This window comes from Aplysia californica, unplaced genomic scaffold, assembly GCF_000002075.1.
Source record: "Aplysia californica isolate F4 #8 unplaced genomic scaffold, AplCal3.0 scaffold00299, whole genome shotgun sequence".
In the NCBI taxonomy this organism is placed as follows: domain Eukaryota; kingdom Metazoa; phylum Mollusca; class Gastropoda; order Aplysiida; family Aplysiidae; genus Aplysia; species Aplysia californica.
In genome coordinates, this window is record NW_004797569.1 from 369754 (window position 1) to 387920 (window position 18167).

The following is an 18167-nucleotide window of genomic DNA, read 5'->3' on the forward strand; positions in this document are numbered from 1 at the left end:
GTGTTACAGTTTTATTATAATAGGACAAAGATTTTTGCTTTTACGGACCTTTTCCGGTTTTCCGTGGGACAGCCCTCGTACTTCTCTGTTGACATCCACCCCTTGGCGCTCATATGACCTTATGCAGTTGTGAGCGCCGTAAAAACTCTACTAGAACAAAACAAGAGGTTGAGATCTATTGACCCTCCATCCTTCACGGTCGCGAGATGGCGTTGCACATTCTGCCATATCCAGGCCAGTCCATGTTTTTGTGTTGTCCATCCCAAGTTACTCTTTGTCTTCTCTTGGCTCTTCTGCCCTTCATCCTTCCTTCGAGCACCTCTTTCACAATGGTCTCGTGTCGTTTTAAGTGGCCAAAGTATTGCATTTTCCTACATTTTATTTCATTCAGCAAGGTTTGTCTTGTGTGGAGAATCTGACACATCTCATTGTTCGTCCTTTTTGCTTTTTTTTACGGGAGACTCCGATTTTTTTCCCAAACTAATTTTGGGAAGGATTTTTAGGAAAACTCAAACCTATTTTTTTTGGTCATGGAGGGGTTGGGTAAGTGGAAATTGGTTGTTTGTACAGGTGATTGTCTTGGACAGTATCATTATAATATATATATATATATATATATATGTATGTAAAAGAACTCAAGGGGGTAAGTGGGAAGTGTTCGTCTGTACAAGTGATTGTCTTGGACAGGTGGCCGTTGGAGCATGTACGACTGTAGTCTGATTGCCATTATCGTTATACCCATTAGATATGCGTGAATTTGAATAACATAAATATCTCACCAAACAAAGCAGGTGTTGTCAGTTTGAGATATTCATGTTTGACCCACTATTTCCCGGGTGCCTTGATAGTCGAAGCAGACTTTGTGCTGTTGAAGCTGGAGAGGTGAGCAGAGTAAGTCTGATTCCCTGTGAGGACTTCTCTGTTGACGTCCACCCCTTGGCGTTCATATGACCTTATGCAGTTCCGAGCGCCGAAAATTTCTACCAAAACTAAACTCAAATGTGATATTTTTGTTCCCAGTTCAATCTGGGATTCATCATCGCAAAGCTGGGCGTGGATTTGTTCATCGTCGACCAGCATGCAACAGATGAAAAGTACAACTTCGAGATGTTGCAGCGCCATACGGTGCTGCAGAGCCAAAAGATGATTTTGTAAGTGGCGGCGGATAGAGTGGGTGGTTGGCTGATGCCCATGATGTAGTTTGCTCCTTTCTTCCTATCAAACATCTGTTGTCCTTATCTCTCCCCCTCTTTTGCTCTGTATGTTCCTCTCTGGTAATGTTTCTCATCTCATAACATCTTGTCTGTTCAACAGTTGGTTGATAATTGGTCATAATTTGATTTCTCATTCTACCAGCAATTGCTCTGGTGTGGTTTGCTTCCTCTTTCCTATCAAACATCTATCGGCCTTATCTCCCCTCTTCCTTTTTTGTGTTTGTTACTCTCTTGTAACGCCTCTAATCTTCTGCACTTATATGACTTTGTTGTGTTGCAAGTGCTGTAAAACTCATACTTAAACTTTTAAAGAAACAACTAGCAATGATAATTGATAAATCAGCAATTACACAGAAGTGAAATTATGAGTCAACAAGATTTTAAAAGTGATATCCTCTCCATTTCTGTTTTGTAACTGTGTCTGTTTTTCCTGTTGACTCATGTGCAAGCGTACAGTTTTCTTTCTTTCTCTCTCTCTCTTTTTAAAAAAAAAATGTTTTTTTTAAACCATAATTTCCCCCAGACCCCAGTGCTTGGAGCTGACTGCCAGCAATGAGACAATTCTGGTGGACAACTTGGAAGTGTTCAAGAAGAACGGCTTCGACTTCCTTATCAAACCAGAAGGTAGAGAATTGTAGTTTTTTACATTCTGGATATGTGTCACAACGTGGTGGAGTCAATTTATGGGCATGTGAGGTTATTGATATTGTCTTAAAGCTTGTTCATTTAACTGTCTTGTGATGAAAGAAATACGCATCTATCTTGAATAGAAGTGGAAATATGTGCCATTAAAGGAGGTGGGGGTCGCCTGGTTACAGCAGCAAAATTAGTGAGAAAATGGCCACCAAAGTTGGTTGATATCCAGAGCTTGAGAGTCTTAAAAACCTGAAAATGTACCCTTTTTTTATGGTGCTTTTAATCGTTTCTCATCAAAATCCTAACAGCAATGTGTTTTACAATAACAAAACAAGGCGTTGAGCAAAATAACAGAAAATTGATACAAATTACTGAACAGGCAGAAAAAATGCCTTTTTCTTTGATTTTATTATTTTGACGAGAGCCTGATTTCACCACGATGCCTCGCATATGTAGTCCACTTGTAACAGCCTACGTTTGAATGAAAATAGTCCGTGTCTGTGTGTGTGTGTGTGTGTGCATAAATATATATTGCATGAGAAGAAAGGAAGTAATAAGAAAGATTTTGAAAATAGGTATTGCAATGAAAAGCGCATTGAGTTACTGTTTTTGGAAATGCGCTATAGAAATGTTATTTATTTTTTATTATTATTTAACAATCTCCCAAAATGATTTATTGATCTATTTATTATTGTGTTGAGCAGAGGTGCCAAATTTCCAGATAAATCTTTGTTTAGTGGGTGGTTGGCTGGTGCTCTGATGTGGTTTGCTCCTTCTTTCCTGTCAAACATCTATTGTCCTTATCTATCCTCCTACTTTTTGGTGTTTGCTACTCTCTTGTTACACCAGTAAACTTCGGCACTTATATGACCGTAATGCGTTGCAAGTGCCATAAAATACTTACTTAAAAAACGTTTAAAATCTGGGTTTCTAAAATTGTCCTGATTTTGCACTTTATGTACAAAATCTTCGTTCAAGATGTATGAGACGGGTGTAAATGAGAAATTTTGAGTTCCCGCCCAGGCACATTTCCACAGAGTTGGAAAAGTTCAGGATTATTTTTTTCTCGCAGCCAGTTGGCACCTGAGGTTGAGGGGGGTGTGAAGAATTTACATACATTGTACAGGAGGGGAGAATGTTGTTAGGATAAAGGAATTATGGTACCAGAGTGTATGTTTCAAACATTGTTTTGGGGGGGGATTATGTTTTTTGAAATCTTGTTCCATCTGTTCGTCTTTTCAGCTCCGCCTACTGAGCGAGTGCAGTTGATCAGTGCCCCAGTCAGCAAAAACTGGACATTCGGCAAGGATGGTACGTGGCATTTTCTTTCCGTAAGGCACAGCTTTTCTCTCGTCTGTCTGGGCACCTGTTAAGAATAATAATAATATTAGTGCACATGTATTGGGCAGTGGGTGGTTGGCGGATGCTCTGGTGTGGTTTTCTCCTTCTTTCCTATCAAACATCTATCGTCTTTATCTCCCCCTCCTTCTTTTTTTTGTTTGTTACTCCCTTGTAACACCTCTAATCTTCTGGCGCTCATACGACCTTATGCAGTTGCGAGCGCCGTAAAACCTCCACTGAAACAATATATTGGGCATCGTTGCTCTTTGTCCCTGGAAGTCTAAAACTGTGGCCGGTGAAGCACAAACGGACCCTGTGTCATGAAGGGGTTAACTCTTTAACCATGTCTGGACGGTGGCAGCGTCCGGTAGTCGAGGTCCCTAACCATGGCTGGACAGTACCACCATTCCGATGCGAAGTTATTATTTTGTTATGGTATGGGCTGAATATAAAAAACTACGAGCTAACAAGACTTTAGTTTGACCCGGAGGTCAAATATAAATGAATTCTACGTCTGGGTATTGCTTTATTGATCAGTTTGACATGAAACAAGCGGTTTTAAAAAAGTAATATGTCGGGTCGTATTTCCTCAAACATGAGAGTATTACGCGGAAACGTGATTTTAAATTGCATGGTTTAAGAGTTAATTAAACCAACACCATTTGATGTATAGTCATTCCTTCTTGTCTTTCTTTGTTTAGTGCCTTGAGGAGGTAACATAATAATAATAATAATAATTGCATTTATATAGCGCATATCCACGCTCAAGAGCATGCTCTATGCGCTTTACAACTATTATTACCCCAGGAGACCCTCTGAGAACACTCAGAAACATACTCGGCTTCCGCGGAAGCATACAGTGCAAGCTGCGGATTTCCTGCGCTCAAACACTATCAAACTGACAAGATCGTTCACTGTCTATAGCCGGGTACCCATTTCCACCTGGGTGAAGTGAGGAAAATTTGTGCAAAGTGCCTTTCCCAAGGACACAATGTCGGGCCCCTGACGGGATTCAAACCTACGACCTAACGGTTGCGAGTCCGAGAGCTTAACCACTAAGCCACCGACGCCACATAAAGTACTTACAATCTTATTCCTGTCTTGTTTCTTCGTAAATGGCCGGCAAATGAACAAATATTTTCCTTTCCCATGTGCCCAATTTTTTGAATATCTTTGAAATACCTGGTGCCGTTGAAATTGTTTTAGATGGCAACCCATCGTGGAGGATTTAAAGTGATTTCTCAGGCATGTGGAAGTCTTGGATGGGCGTTCTAACACAGAAAAAATGCAAGGCGGGAAGTGGACGTTTGTATAAGTGGTTGTCTTGGGCAGATGGCTCTTTGAGTTTGAGCAGGTTCGACTGTTTGTCAAAAATCAGGAATCTGCTGTTGCTGTGACTTGAGGATAAAAGCTCAAACAGAACTACCCACCTAGTAAAGTAAACAATGGTTGGCAGGTGCTCTGGTGTGGTTTACTCCTTCTTTCCTATCAAACATCTATCATCCTGATTTCTCCACCTTCTTTTTTGTGTTCGTTGCTCTCTTGTAACACCTCTAATCTTCGGCATTTATATGACCTTATTGTGTTGCAAGTGCCGTAAAACTCTTACTTAAACTAAAAAACATATATGGAGTTGGAGAGAGGTTTTGAAAACCAGTGGTCTTCACTTATGGAGTTGGAGAGAGGTTTTGAAAACCAGTGGTCTTCACTCCACCCCCACCCCCCTCCTTTTGATGTAATGGCAGCTTTGGTTGCTGGGTGCTGCTCTTTTTTATTTTCATTTTTTTGGGGATAAGTGTTTTACGGCGCTCGAAACTGCATAAAGTCATAAATGAGCGTGCGAGACACATAAGGCATTTTCAGTTGGTAGGAAATTTTGAATTTTGCCCAGGTGGCAGTTGAAGCCTACTCTTATCGGTTTTAGATAGCCAAGTGATCTTTAACGTGTGCAACTTGCACACAGGCTCTCCAAGACTTTTTGCCATTGTCCAAGAAGGTTAGGTGTCGATCTTTCCTATCAGAAGACCAGAGGTATGGCAGAAAGACAGCAATAAGAAGGAGCCAAGGAGTAGCAGTAGAAAGGCTGCAGAAAGAGTTAGGAGGGGCAAAGGAGGTGAGGGGGTGGGGGCAGAAAGTGGAGACGAAAGCAGATGACAGAACATTGCTAGAGAGCAGGAAAGGAGGTGAAAGGAGACAATTTTAGAGAAGAAAAATGTTCTGTCACAACACGGATTCACACCCGGGTGAGAGGCGAACACCTTGACCTCTAAGCCACAAGAGCCCCCTTTGTTTGTCTGATGTACGCAGTATTGTAAGAAAAAGGTTTCTGATTGCAAATAACAATTATGATTTTATCTCTTTTCTTTTCAGACATTGAAGAACTCCTCTTCATGTTGATGGATTCTCCAGTAAGTTCTTGTGTGCTTTCTGAGAAGAGCTGTTGGGGAGGGGGGGGGGGGCGCGTGATTATCTGTACTAGGTGGTAGGGATGGACAGGTACCGGTACCCAGTACCGGAACTCCCGGTTCTACCGAAGGAGGTGTCAGTACCGGCACCTGGCCTCCAATACACACCAACGGTTATACCGGCTCTGGGAAGGAGCTGACACCACTGTGGCCAACACCAACGTTTTTTTTTTTACCTCAGGAAGTGTGCCGTGTGTTGGGGGGTGTGGGCCTGGCGCTGATCGTGGCGTTAGACGCAAGACGCGAAGTCTGGGACGTCACATACTGGTGTCGGTACTGGCGGTTCTCGGGAAAGTACCGACACTGGATTTCGCAGGTACCGCCCAGCATTACCAGGTGGAGGAGAGTTGTTTGGGTGGTTTTAGTTACAGTAAGAGTTTTACGGCACCTGCAACATTATAAAGTCATATAATCGGCACTTATATGACCTTATTGTGTTGCAAGTGCCGTAAAACTCTTACTAAAACAACAAACAAATTCATATAAGTGCGGAAGATTGGATGTGTTACGGGAGAGTAACGAATACAAGGAGAGGAGGGGAGATATGATGCGTTGGGGTGGGGGTGGGGGGGAATTATCTGTACGAGGAGAGGAGGGGAGATATGATGCGTTGGGGTGGGGGGAAGTATCTGTACCTGATAAGGAGAGGAGAGCTGTTTGGATGGGGGTGGTATTATATGCTGTTGTGGAAGGGGGGGGGGGGGGGAATTATATATACCTGATAGAGGGGAGCTGTTTGGGTGAGGGTTCAGTACGTGTCTGGGGGGGGGGGGGTTCATTTTTTTCTATACTCCTTGATTTTAGGGTAGGTAAGATTGAAATTTCCGCTGTCTCATTTGGGGATTTTGCATGTTCAAGATGTTTTGGCAGATCTAAAATTAAAAACAGTAGGTGTGGTGCAATTTCCAAATAAGTTCTACCCAAGATTTGACGCCACTCTAGTCAGTATTTAAATACTGTGTTTATGAAAACAAATGTGGCAGCCTATCAGGCAAGGAATAATTTTGCTTTCTATGCAGATAAACTAGCCATGTACGTAAAAATCAATTGCACTTTGAGAGGAAAAAGATCTTACAGTTACCACTCAGCTTTAGCAGTAGTAGGGATGAGAAAAGAAAGATGTCAACTTTTTAAAACTTTTTTGTTTTGTTTTGTTTTTGTTCTAAAACCACTGCCAAGGTCCAATCTGCGTGTCCTCAGAAAGAATTGGGAAAGAATCACTTCTCGGCCTTTTGGCTAAGATCAAAGGTGGTGTCTGTTCTCAGCTTCTCCTCCGGCCTTGTGCCCACTGGTTTAGCGAGGCGGATACTGCCCGAGGCACCCGAGGGACGGAGAAATCTGTCCCTCGTTTCTATTGAGTGGACGGTCATCGTCCAATTAAAAAAAGGAGAAAAAAAGGGAAAGAATCAAGAGTCAGCGGACTCTAACTTATGACAATAACACTTGTGTCTTCTCTCATCATTTACATTAGAAGGTTTGCGGTGAAAAATCTTATTAGTTTTAGTAAGAGTTTTTCGGCAATTGCAACACAATAAAGTCATGTAAGTGCCGAAGAATAGATGTGTTTCAAGAGAGTGACGTACACAAAAAAGAAAGAGGTTGGCGGGTGCTCTGGTGTGGTTTGCTTCTTCTTTCCTATCAAATATCTATCGTCCTTATCTCCCCTTCTTTTTTATGTTTGTTACTCTCTTGTTACAACTCTAATCTTCTGGCGCTCATTGGACCTTATGCAGTTGCGAACGCCGTAAAATCTCTACTACCCTGTGGGGCGGTGCTACTGACTGAAGTGTCTTTAGGCCATTCCCAAAGGGGGGGACATTTCTCGTTCATGCACAGTAGAATTGTAAATGGGCTGATTCATCAATGTCACGCTCGTAACTGCCTGATCTACAACAGGGAACTGCTGCTTTTTCTTTCCTAATCCTTACTATTGTCATTTTGTCCTCTACTTCTTTTGTATGTTTGTCACACTCTTGTGACCCGCTATTTCCGGGTTGCCTTGAAAGTCGAAACAGACTATGTGCTGTTGAAGCTAGAGAGGTGAGCGAAGTAAGCCTGATTCACTGTAAAGACTTCTCTGTTGACATCCACCCCTTGGCGCTCATTAGACCTTATGCAGTTGCGAGTGCCGTAAAACCTCTACTAAAACAAACACCCTTGACGTGTTTCTCTTGGTTTCTCCGCAGAATGTGATGTGCCGGCCCACACGTGTAAGAATGATGTTTGCTTCGAGGGCGTGCCGAAAGTCTATCATGATTGGAACAGCTCTCAAGAAATCAGAGATGAAGAGGGTAGGACAGGGATGCCGTTTAAAAAAAATGTTGCCAATTATTTTTGTGCTGTTTTTTTATTGGAAGAATAGTTGTCCTTCTAAGCGTTTCGCTTCCTCAGAATTACGAAGTTCTGTCTGCTCAGTACCTAGATCTAGTTTTGACAAATTTGATGTCAAAATTTTTGAGTTTCTTTATATATATTTTGTCAAGATTTCTCAACTGTAATCCTTGATATTGACTCTGAATATTCTTACGATTTTGATATAGCACACAGAGCAGTTGTTTTCTGACTTGATGGTCTTAATAACTCAAAATGGCCTAAAAATGTCCTTCTTCTGCTTCTTCTTCTTCTTCTTCTTCTTCTTCTTCTTCTTCTTCTTCTTCTTCTTCTTTTTTCTTCCTCTTCTTTTTCTTCTTTTTTCTTCTTCTTCTTCTTCTTCTTCTTCTTCCTCTTCTCTTCCTCCTCTTCTTCCTCTTCCTCTTCCTCTTCTCCTCCTCCTCCTCCTCCTCTACTTTTCCTCTTCTCTTCTTTTTTCTTCTTTTTCTTCTTCTTCTTCCTCTTCTTCTTCTTCTTCTTTTTCTCTTCCTCCTCTTCTTCTTCTTCTGTCTTCTTTTCCTCCTCCTCCTCCTCCTCCTCCTCGTGGGAAGCTCCGTTAGCTCAGTTGGCATCATGCTAGACTATAGGACGTATGGCCCTGGTTTGAATCTCCTAATGGACATTCTTGAACTTAAGTCGCTTTGATGCAGAGTTTTCAAAACTCTCAACCCATTTGGCTCAGTCCTGTAACAGACAGGTTTTAAATTTGAGGTTCCACCACATAACCTAATACCAGGGATGCCAAATCTCCGGTTTTTCCGTTTTTTTCATACATTTGCTAAGGAAAGGGGAGTGGTAAGAGAAATTTTTTTGTTTGCTCATTTAAAGATCTTACAAAGTATGTTTTAGGTTAGATGTGATGCTCCGCACATTTTCAGGTTTTTTTTTTCAAATATCATTTGGCATCCCTGTAATACTAATAGTGTTGATAGCAATGATATGGGTGGTTAACCCAGACACTTCTTTTCAATGGCTCAGTTGTTGCTTTGGCCCTTGTAGCTACTCCTGTAATGTTCATGGGATTGGCCTCGTGTCCTGTTTCAGGGCTCTCTGTGTCCTGCACTGCTGGAGGATGTGTGTGTTTGTGTATGTGTTTGGGTGTGTGTGTGTGTGTTGTATGTGTGTGTGTGTGTTGTATTTGTGTGTGTGTGTTGTATTTGTGTGTGTTATGTGTGTGTGTGTTCCATATCGTGGCTCTGTGTGTGTGTGTGTAAGTGTGTGTGTTGTATGTGTGTGTGTGTTGTATTTGTGTGTGTTGTGTGTGTGTGTGTGTTGTATTTGTGTGTGTTGTGTGTGTGTGTTCCATATCATGGCTCTGTGTGGGTGTGTTGTATGTGTGTGTGTGTGTGTTACATGTGTGTGTTACAGACCTGCCACTCATCCCGATTTAGTCGGGATATCCCAATTTTTTGCTTCAAATCTCAAGCATCCTGATTTTCCCGATTTCGATCACGTGTATCCCGATTTTTTGTCCCAGTCTGCTGTTGTGTCGGATTTTTATTAAAAAGTACTCTGCCTTCTCCTTTATCGCGGGAAGCACCCGTTGAACTTTTTGTCAGTAGGAAATCGGAGCACTATTTCCCGAAATATCGATGCCGCAATTAGTATTTGACTCGCCCCAAGGTGTGTGTGATCTTTTCCCCGCACTCAGAATTCTCCGATGATAGCCTGGTAACTGTTACAATTTGGGACATACAAATAATCGATAATATTCGTAGTTCGCTGCTACTTTCAAAACAAGCCTTGTCCGAGGTCTGGTAACTGTGCGTTCACACCAAACACTCGGACGAGCGACTGTCTTTCTAACCCTTATACAACTACATGTAACTGCGCTGACAAGACAAACATACGGCCGATGTCGTTGCTTTAGTCTGAACGCATTATGAGGGATAAGAGATTTGTTGGTACAATTGGTCGGTCGGCCGCCGTTGTTATCCAAGAGTACTAGAAGTGGAACGACTGTCGCTCATCTGAGAGTTTTGTGTGAATGCGCAGTTAGTCGGACCCGTTAATAAAATTGTTTCAATCGCGCATTCGCGTCACGTGACATGGCATCGCCGTGTGAGTTCTGCGTGTCGGGGACCGTCCGTTGTCGGGGTCAACTTAAGTTCATGTATTTCGGGACTTATTGGTTGGGGTGGGTGGGGGGTATAGACACTTGGACAAGGAATGCTTGACGTGATGCTTCAGGATTTACAAAAAAATAATGATAACTCGCACGCACGCGCGCGCGCACACACACACACACGCGCGCGCAAACAAAGACACTCAGGGGGCATATAGGCCAAGTAATTTATGGACACCCCTGGAAAAATTCTAAGTCAGCTTTGGCAGTCACCTTGGTGATTTGCTGTTGATCCCGATTTTTTTCACCAAATCCCGATTTTTTCTCCCTGAGATCCTGATTTTGAGGTTTCATAGAGTGGCAGGTCTGGTGTTATGTGTGTGTTGTATATGTGTGTGTAGTGTGTGTGTGTGTGTGTGTTCCATATCATGGCTTTGTGTGTGTGTGTGTTATATATGTGTGTGTGTGTGTTGTATCTCAGGGCTCTCTGTGGCCTGTACTGCTGAAGGATGTGTGTGTATGTGTAAGTGTGTGTGTGTATGTTCCATTTCATGGCTCTCTGTAGCTAGACTGCTGAAAGATGTGCTCCACAGTTTGGTCCGCCTCTCCCCACTGCATTTTGGTGATTGTACTACGATAGTTGAAAACTTTTACTTGTTACTTTACTTTTTCATCCTCTCTTGCCATTGAGGGTCGAGGGGAGATTCAGTTTTCTATGGGAGGCCAGCTCTGCAGCTCTTTCGATTGGGATGTTTTAGTAAAAGCAAAGTGCCTGCCTTGTCTTAGTCTTGTGTGTTGTGTTCTTAGTGCTGTTTGGTAATATGATGTATTTTTCTGTATTTTCAGTTGGTGACTCACATGGGAGAGATTGAACAGCCCTGGGTGAGTCGAGAGCTATCAGAACAATTTGCGTTTAAAATTTCAAAATATACCTTATAAAATGCCATCCTGATAGCTAGTCATTCTCCTTCATAGAAAGCACTCTTATGCTCACAATGTGCTGTACATATCGTCCTTGATTGTGCTGTGATAGTATGCGTGTCTCCTCATGTGTTCATGTTATTCTAAAGAGCGTGTCATGTGTGCATGTTCTTTCACTTTGTTCATGTTCATTTTGTACAGCCTAGAGTTATGCTGTACGTGAGTGGGCTCTCCAGAAATTATCAGCATTATTACCATTATTATCTTTGTTATTATTATTATTCATTATCATTATTATAATGTCGCGACCGCAGTGCTTTCTTGTTGTATCTCCTTTTTTTTAACAGTGAAAATGTGACTTCTTCTTTAGCTCATTCTTTGTTGTGAACTGTTTTCACTGTTATTAAAAATGGAGATACGACAAGAAAGCATTAAGTTCACAATGTGCTGGCATCATAATATAAATATATGCAGCCATTGTTTTGGTTGTTTTTTTTAAAGGTAACTTTCTTGTTTGGTGATCTATGTCCAACATCCCACCTTGAGCCGTCTCTGTTTGCCGTAAAACTTTACTTTAGTTAGGAAATTAAATATTTGTTATCGTTTTGTCGTGGGTTGGAAGATATGTGAGTATGAAAGTGTACATATTTCGCTGGATGTGTGTGAAGACTAAGAGTCGGATTAATACCGCACTAGAACACAATTCGCTTTCTTCTTCCTGTCTCTGAGAACAGATCTCACCGGGGTCAAACCTACCTTTTCTCCATGTTTCTCCTTTCTGGTACTGGTACAATTTTAGCTATATTAGCTCCTGCGTCTGTGGTGTAGCGGTGAGGGGCTTCGCCGTCGCACACAGGGGACCCGAGTTCGATTTCCAAGTGGGGAGAAATTTTTTGTAAAATCTTTATCTCAGTGGGTGGTTGGCGGGTGCTCTGGTTTGGCTGCTTCTTCTTTCCTGTGAAACATCTATCGTCCTTATCTCCCCTTCTTCTTTTTTTATGTTTGTTACTCTCTTGTAACACCTCTAGCTCATATGACCTTATGCAGTTGGGAACGCTGTAAAACCTCTACTAAAACTAAAAACTAAAAACTTCTTATCTCAGTCTTTCTTCTGTGATGTTGTATCCTTCTCCTCCTGTGTTGGCCCTGACAGGCAGGGTCGGAAGCCCACCACCTTAATGGTCTAGATTGTGTCAATGGGGGTGGAAAAACAGCTACATTGAAAAAATAAATGCCGTGCTTGAAGATGGCCTTAACTGTCGCTTACAGAGAAAGACAGTCAACCCTAGGAAGCAGTCGTATTTTCTAGAAATCTGCAGTTGTTCAGAGATGTTTGCGTTTGAGAGAAATAATAATTATAATATTAATATTAAATACCATTTGTATAGTACATATCCTCACTCAAAAGCAAGCTCTATGCTCTTTACAGTCTATATTATTCCCCCAGCAGACCCTAGAACACTAAGCAACTTTCTCTGATTCTTGGAAAGCATTGTCATTGATACAGCCCCCGCAGATATGGCTTCGCTCATTTTTTCTCCGACAACAAACTTTATCTATTCCCGGAAACCATCCATTGCAACTGCATCTTGAACCATTATTCACTTAGCCGATTGCATGTGACCAATCAGCGGCCTTTATTCATACCAACACATGCGTTGTTGGCTCGCGCACGTGTCTGCTCTGGCGTGTGTCGGGGTCGGATGGGCGGCCTGCACTCGTGCGGCTGTGTGTGCGTGTCGGGGAAGGGGGGGGGTGCACTAGCGGTCCAGGCGTTGAACGTCACAGATACAAACACGTCAGTCTTTTTTCCCCCTCTGCAACTGATCATTATTACAATAAGCGATATAGTCTTGACGTAGATCTTCGTAATGAATTATGCGCTTGTCTATGAAATCAAAAGTTGCCTTATGCTAGGCTCTACACAGCAACACAACTTTGTGGTAAACAATCGAGATGACACAGGAGTGCATTTGAACAAATCGGTCTTCTTTTTTTTTGCGCAGCTCGTAATAATTATGCAAGCATTTCAGGCACTACTTGTGAATTCTCTTTATACATTACTTTTTCAGTGCCTGTAATTATCTATACAAAACCTTGTGTTTGCTATAACGAACACTCGGATTCAACGAGATTTTAGGTCAGGCCCGGCGACCTCATTGAATCTGAGTTCCACTGTACTGTCTAATCACACCTCTAATCTTCGGCCTTTATCTGATCTATTTGTGTTGCAAGTGCCGTAAAACTCTTACAAAGTTGGTTGTTGGTGGGTGATCTGGTGTGATTTGCTCCTACTTTCCTATCAAACATTTATCTTCCTTATAAATCTCTCCTCACTTCTTTTTTTGTGTTTGTTACTCTCTTGTAACACCTCTAATTTTCGGCACTTACCTGATCTATTTGGGTTGCAAGTGCTGTACAATAACTAGTACTACTAAAATTTTTAAAAACTCTTTAACAGTCTCAAGTCTGTCTTTTATTTCTTACATTACTGTCAAGTCACACCTCTAATCTTCAGCACTTACCTGATCTATTTGTGTTGCAAGTGACGTAAAACTCTAACAAGAACTTAACCAAAGCCAACTGTCTGTGTTGTCAGAGCTGCCCCCACGGACGGCCCACCATGCGACATCTGTTCAACATGGACATGCTGCCCACATGAGCGGGAGATGTCCTGTGGCCCAGGAGGGCATGCAGCAGTGTGGGGAGCTCCTGTCAGCCTGGAGGAGAAGAGAATTTCCCACAGTGACCCAGGCTGTGTTGATATTGTCGCTCAGCTCGCCGAGTGTCAGTGAGAGCCCTGTCAGTCCACCAGCAAACCGGAGCGCACTCTTATAATAATAATAGTGATAATAATCAGGGTTGCCAAGTCTCCGTTTTTTCCTGCTTTTTGCGGGGGTTTTTTCATACACTTGCAAAGGAAAGGTGAATGGTAAGAGAAATGTTTTTGTTTGCTCGTATAAAGATTTTACAAGGTTCGTTTTAGGTGAGGTGTGATACTCCGCTCATTTTCCTTTTTTTTTTTCAAAAATCATTTGGCATCCCTGAATAATAAATTACATTGCTATTGATCCCCATCGGGCAATTTGTGTTACCATGGCAAACATACAAAAGTAAATTACATAATTATAAATACATACATGACATAAATACCAAGGGTTACTAAAAAATACATGCACCACCGAATTCCTGACTTGGCTAGCAAAGACCATTGCTGTCTCCATCATGATAGACTTCAAACCCCCAAGGGTCATCATCATAAACCTCACGGGTCTGTAATAAGCCTCACAACATGAAGTTTTTAGCATGCGCAGTGGCGTCTTCCTTGTGACATCACACAGATCATAACGATTCCATGTCATCTTTTTAGAATGCAGCACAATCTTATTTTGACCTTATGCAGTAGCGAGCACTGACAGCAATATTTCAGAAAAAGAGGTGTGCATTCTAAAAAGTGATGTAGTGTCTTTGTTATGACGTTTAGCAATTAGATATATATATATATATATATATATATATATATATATATATATATATATATATAACAATGTTTACATATAAATGAACAAAGATTTTAAAAATTAAAGTTTAATCACGTTTTATAGGATTTTGTTTATGTGGCAGTCGTGGATGTTGTTGTTGTTGTTAAAAAAATAACATTTTAGTGAGTTAAGACAACATGACTGATTAAACATTGAAATAACAAAACTGTTTGTGTGACAAATAAATGTTGAAAAACTATAAGATACCATTGTGGGTTATTAGTGTGTGGATTTTTTATATTGCTGTTGTTGGAACTGCTGTGATGCTGTTGTGGTTTTAAAATAGAACATACACACATTCACAACACCAAAAAAAGAAAAGTCAACGATGGGAATGCATTGCACTTGTATTTGTAAAGAGTGTGTCTTTTTGTTGTTGCAGTTGCATGTTGTTACTGTATTGACAGAGTCACCTAACTAAAAATGTTTTGGATCAAAAAGTTGTTGACTGAATTCGGCGAAATTTTTTGCGGAATGAAACAAATGGCTATGCATACATCGTAGCTGGATCTCATGCTTTTAGCAGCATTGGTATAGACGCAATACAGCGATAATGATGATCCCGTTTTTTCTACGGGAAAAGTCTGACACCACCATGTTTTTGACAGGAAACGTCTTCAGTGAGTTAATGCTTGCACATCCACTTCCTTGTAGTTACGACATTTCTGTGCTGTAATATACTGCTTCTGCCTCTTGGAGGCATGCTGTTCTTCATCTTCTGTCTGTGCAACAGCACACGCTCCCATCTTGTTCTGCCTGGCCACTTCCTTGCAGTTAGGAAATTTCTGTGTAGTAATACTGCTTCTGCCTCTTCTTAGGGAAACTACCCATAAAAAAATACAGATGGATTATTCCACAAATGCTTACTTCCCTTGCATTTCTGATTTAACAGGGATCTGATATAACAGGACTTTTTCTCTAGTCCCACCATCCCTGTTATATCAGGTTTCCACTGTAATTACCCCAGCAGATGCTAGAACACTGAAAAACATTCTCAGATTCCTGAGACGGCTGTGGTTTTATCCAAGTGTACATCTACCTTTGTGTGTGTGTATGCAGGTGTTGTAAATTTTACGCCCCCTTCAACACAATTTAGATAATTTGGGAGGCAGGCTTCTGACCTTGCCAGTCAAGGCCAACCGGGGCTGAACTGAGAGGGATGCATTAATTTATGTACAACACCCCAGCAGAACGACCGAGATACTCGATAACAATTTTCTCCTCACTCAGAAACAGAAAATATTTTCGGGTCTTCTGCGTGCGACAGCCTGTCCCCGTGGTTTTGTGCACCCCGCATAATTTAGCAAAATTTGATCATTTTTTGCATAATTTCTGATTATTTTCCTTTATCATTCTTTGTTTTTAAAAAATCAGAACCGCATGATTTCATATTTTTGGGCTCAGTTTGCACAATTTCAGAATTTTTCTTGCATAAAACGACGGAGACCGGACAGCGAAGTGCCTAACCTCTACACCACAGACGCCAGTATCTACTCTTGTCATGCTCAGAGCCTCAAGTCAGGGATTGTTCACAAATGACGTTAGCTAAAATTTGTCAAAAAATGACCCCCCCCCCCCCACTTTCCCACCTTACTCATCTTCTGTCATCTTTCCCAGGACCCACACACCCCTCCGGCGGGTTTTTGGCGGGTGCTCTGGTGTGGTTTGCTTCTTCTTTCCTGTCAAACATCTATCGTCCTTGTCTCCCCTTCTTCTTTTTTATGTTTGTTACTCTCTTGTAACACCCCTAATCTTCTGGCGCTCATATGACCTTGTGCAGTTGCGAGCGCCGTAAAACCTTTACTAAAACTAAAGCTAAAAAACCTTCATTTTTGTGTTCGTTACCTTGTAACACATTTAATTAGGTACCGCAGGCGAGCCTTTTCAAGGCAGACAGCTACGGCTGCAGCCAGATTTAGACAACTTCATCCAACTATTAGCTGGTTTTAATTTTGGTAAACACTAATAAAAAATATACCACTGTTTTCTGTGTCTTTCCTTCTCCATGGTGAACGAGAAACTGATACTTATGATTGCATATTTCGTTTTTAATTGACTAAAGTTTAACACGGGAAAACTCGGCGGTCTCGCAATTTTGCGTGCTTAGATTTGGGGGGTACTTGTTTTAAATTTCGATTTCTCAGTCGTGAATCATCGAATTTTCTTGCGGTTTGAAACATAAAAATCTGGGATTTCAGGAGAATTTCCGGGGAATGTGTTTATGTTTTTATTCCTAGCGGAAAGCTTGAGATGTACTAAAAGTCTCAGTGATGGTAACGAACCGCCCCTGACAACTGCAAAGGTTTCTCTGATCTTACCCAGCCTCTCCGGACTCGCAAGCTTCCCCTACTCTCTTCTCTCTCTCTCTCTTTCTCTCTCTCTCTCTTTCTCTCTCTCTCTTCCTCCCTCCCTCCCTCCCTCTCACTCTCTATCTCTCTCTCTTTCACTCTCTCTCTCTCTCTCCCTCTCTCCCTCTCTCTCAATAAAATACTCTCATGCGCACAACAAACATGAAAATAACCTTTTAATCAGCAACATTTTAGTATTAAAAATTCTCATTTCGAGACTTCGTCACTTCTTATTGATCTGACTAGACGGTCGTGCCAGTTGGTATCATTTTAATCAGATTATGGACACAGTTTCTCATGGCTTATTATCAAAACATGTAAAAAGATTCACAGACTGATTCCCAAGAGATAACTGCGGCGGCAAAGGAAAGCATACTTACTCGTGGAACTCACAGAGTGATGTAAGTATTTTACTTTTACCGCCGCTTATACCCTTTTAGGTGTTGCGAGAAGAAAAAGACGTCTCTCTGCCACCAGCCGGAGAGCTTGGGTCAGGGAGTGATGTAAGTAGCATCCAAAGTATCGTAAGCTCCGTTTTATCTCTTCTTGTGTGTTTCTATATACTTAAATCCTCGCCATGCTTTTCAAATAGGTACTTTCCCTTTGCAGTTGTGGAGCTAAGGCCTCATAGATGGTCAGGTGGCGTCGGTAGCGTTGTGGTTAGGCTACCAGACTCGTAATCGTGAGATTGCGGGTTCGGAGGTTCGAGCCTCGACCCGAGAGTGTGTGTCTGGGAAAGGCACTTTACACGAATTTCCCTCTTGGCTCGGTCCTTTCCGAAATGGACTTTACCTTCTTAAATAACCTAATAGTGTTGATAGGGGCGTTAAACCCATACTATTTTTGTAGACGGTCAAATGATTGCAAAAATGAAGTAAGCTGCAAAGTTCATTTGTCACAGCAAGAAACTCTGAACAAGAACTTTCGATGTATTCTCTCTCTGAACAACAGAATCAAATAAAAGTGCCCTCCCCATTCACAGCACGAAGTTTCATTTAATATGCCCCTGATTTTCTGGTCCGATAAGCTTTCTCTGAAGATCTTAAGTAGGACTTCAATTTGATCTCAGAAAAAAATACTTCCATAATTCTATGACTTTCTTTACCTGAAGCTGTTATGTTTTCACATATACGCAAAGTGAGATTTCCAAAGTTATAACTAGAACAAAAGAAAGGGGGGGGGGGGTCCATTTCTTGTTGATGTAATTTGTTTCTCTTGGTATTAATTTTATTTAGTGCACATTCAGTAAGTCAACTCTTCTTTTA

The 18167-nt window shown here is 41.6% G+C and overlaps 1 protein-coding gene across 1 annotated transcript in view; it reads left to right on the forward strand.

Annotated features, from left to right (window-relative positions):
- The window catches only part of LOC101850344 (mismatch repair endonuclease PMS2), a gene marked incomplete in the record, with an annotated part of 57296 nt that extends 42536 nt beyond the window's left edge, over positions 1-14760 (forward strand). Inside the window, 7 exon segments of the mRNA XM_013084515.2 lie at positions 1021-1151; positions 1738-1838; positions 3093-3161; positions 5562-5599; positions 7843-7947; positions 10938-10973; positions 13612-14760. Coding sequence (XP_012939969.1) covers positions 1021-1151; positions 1738-1838; positions 3093-3161; positions 5562-5599; positions 7843-7947; positions 10938-10973; positions 13612-13674 — 543 coding nt within the window.
- Between the last annotated feature and the right edge of the window lie 3407 nt (positions 14761-18167).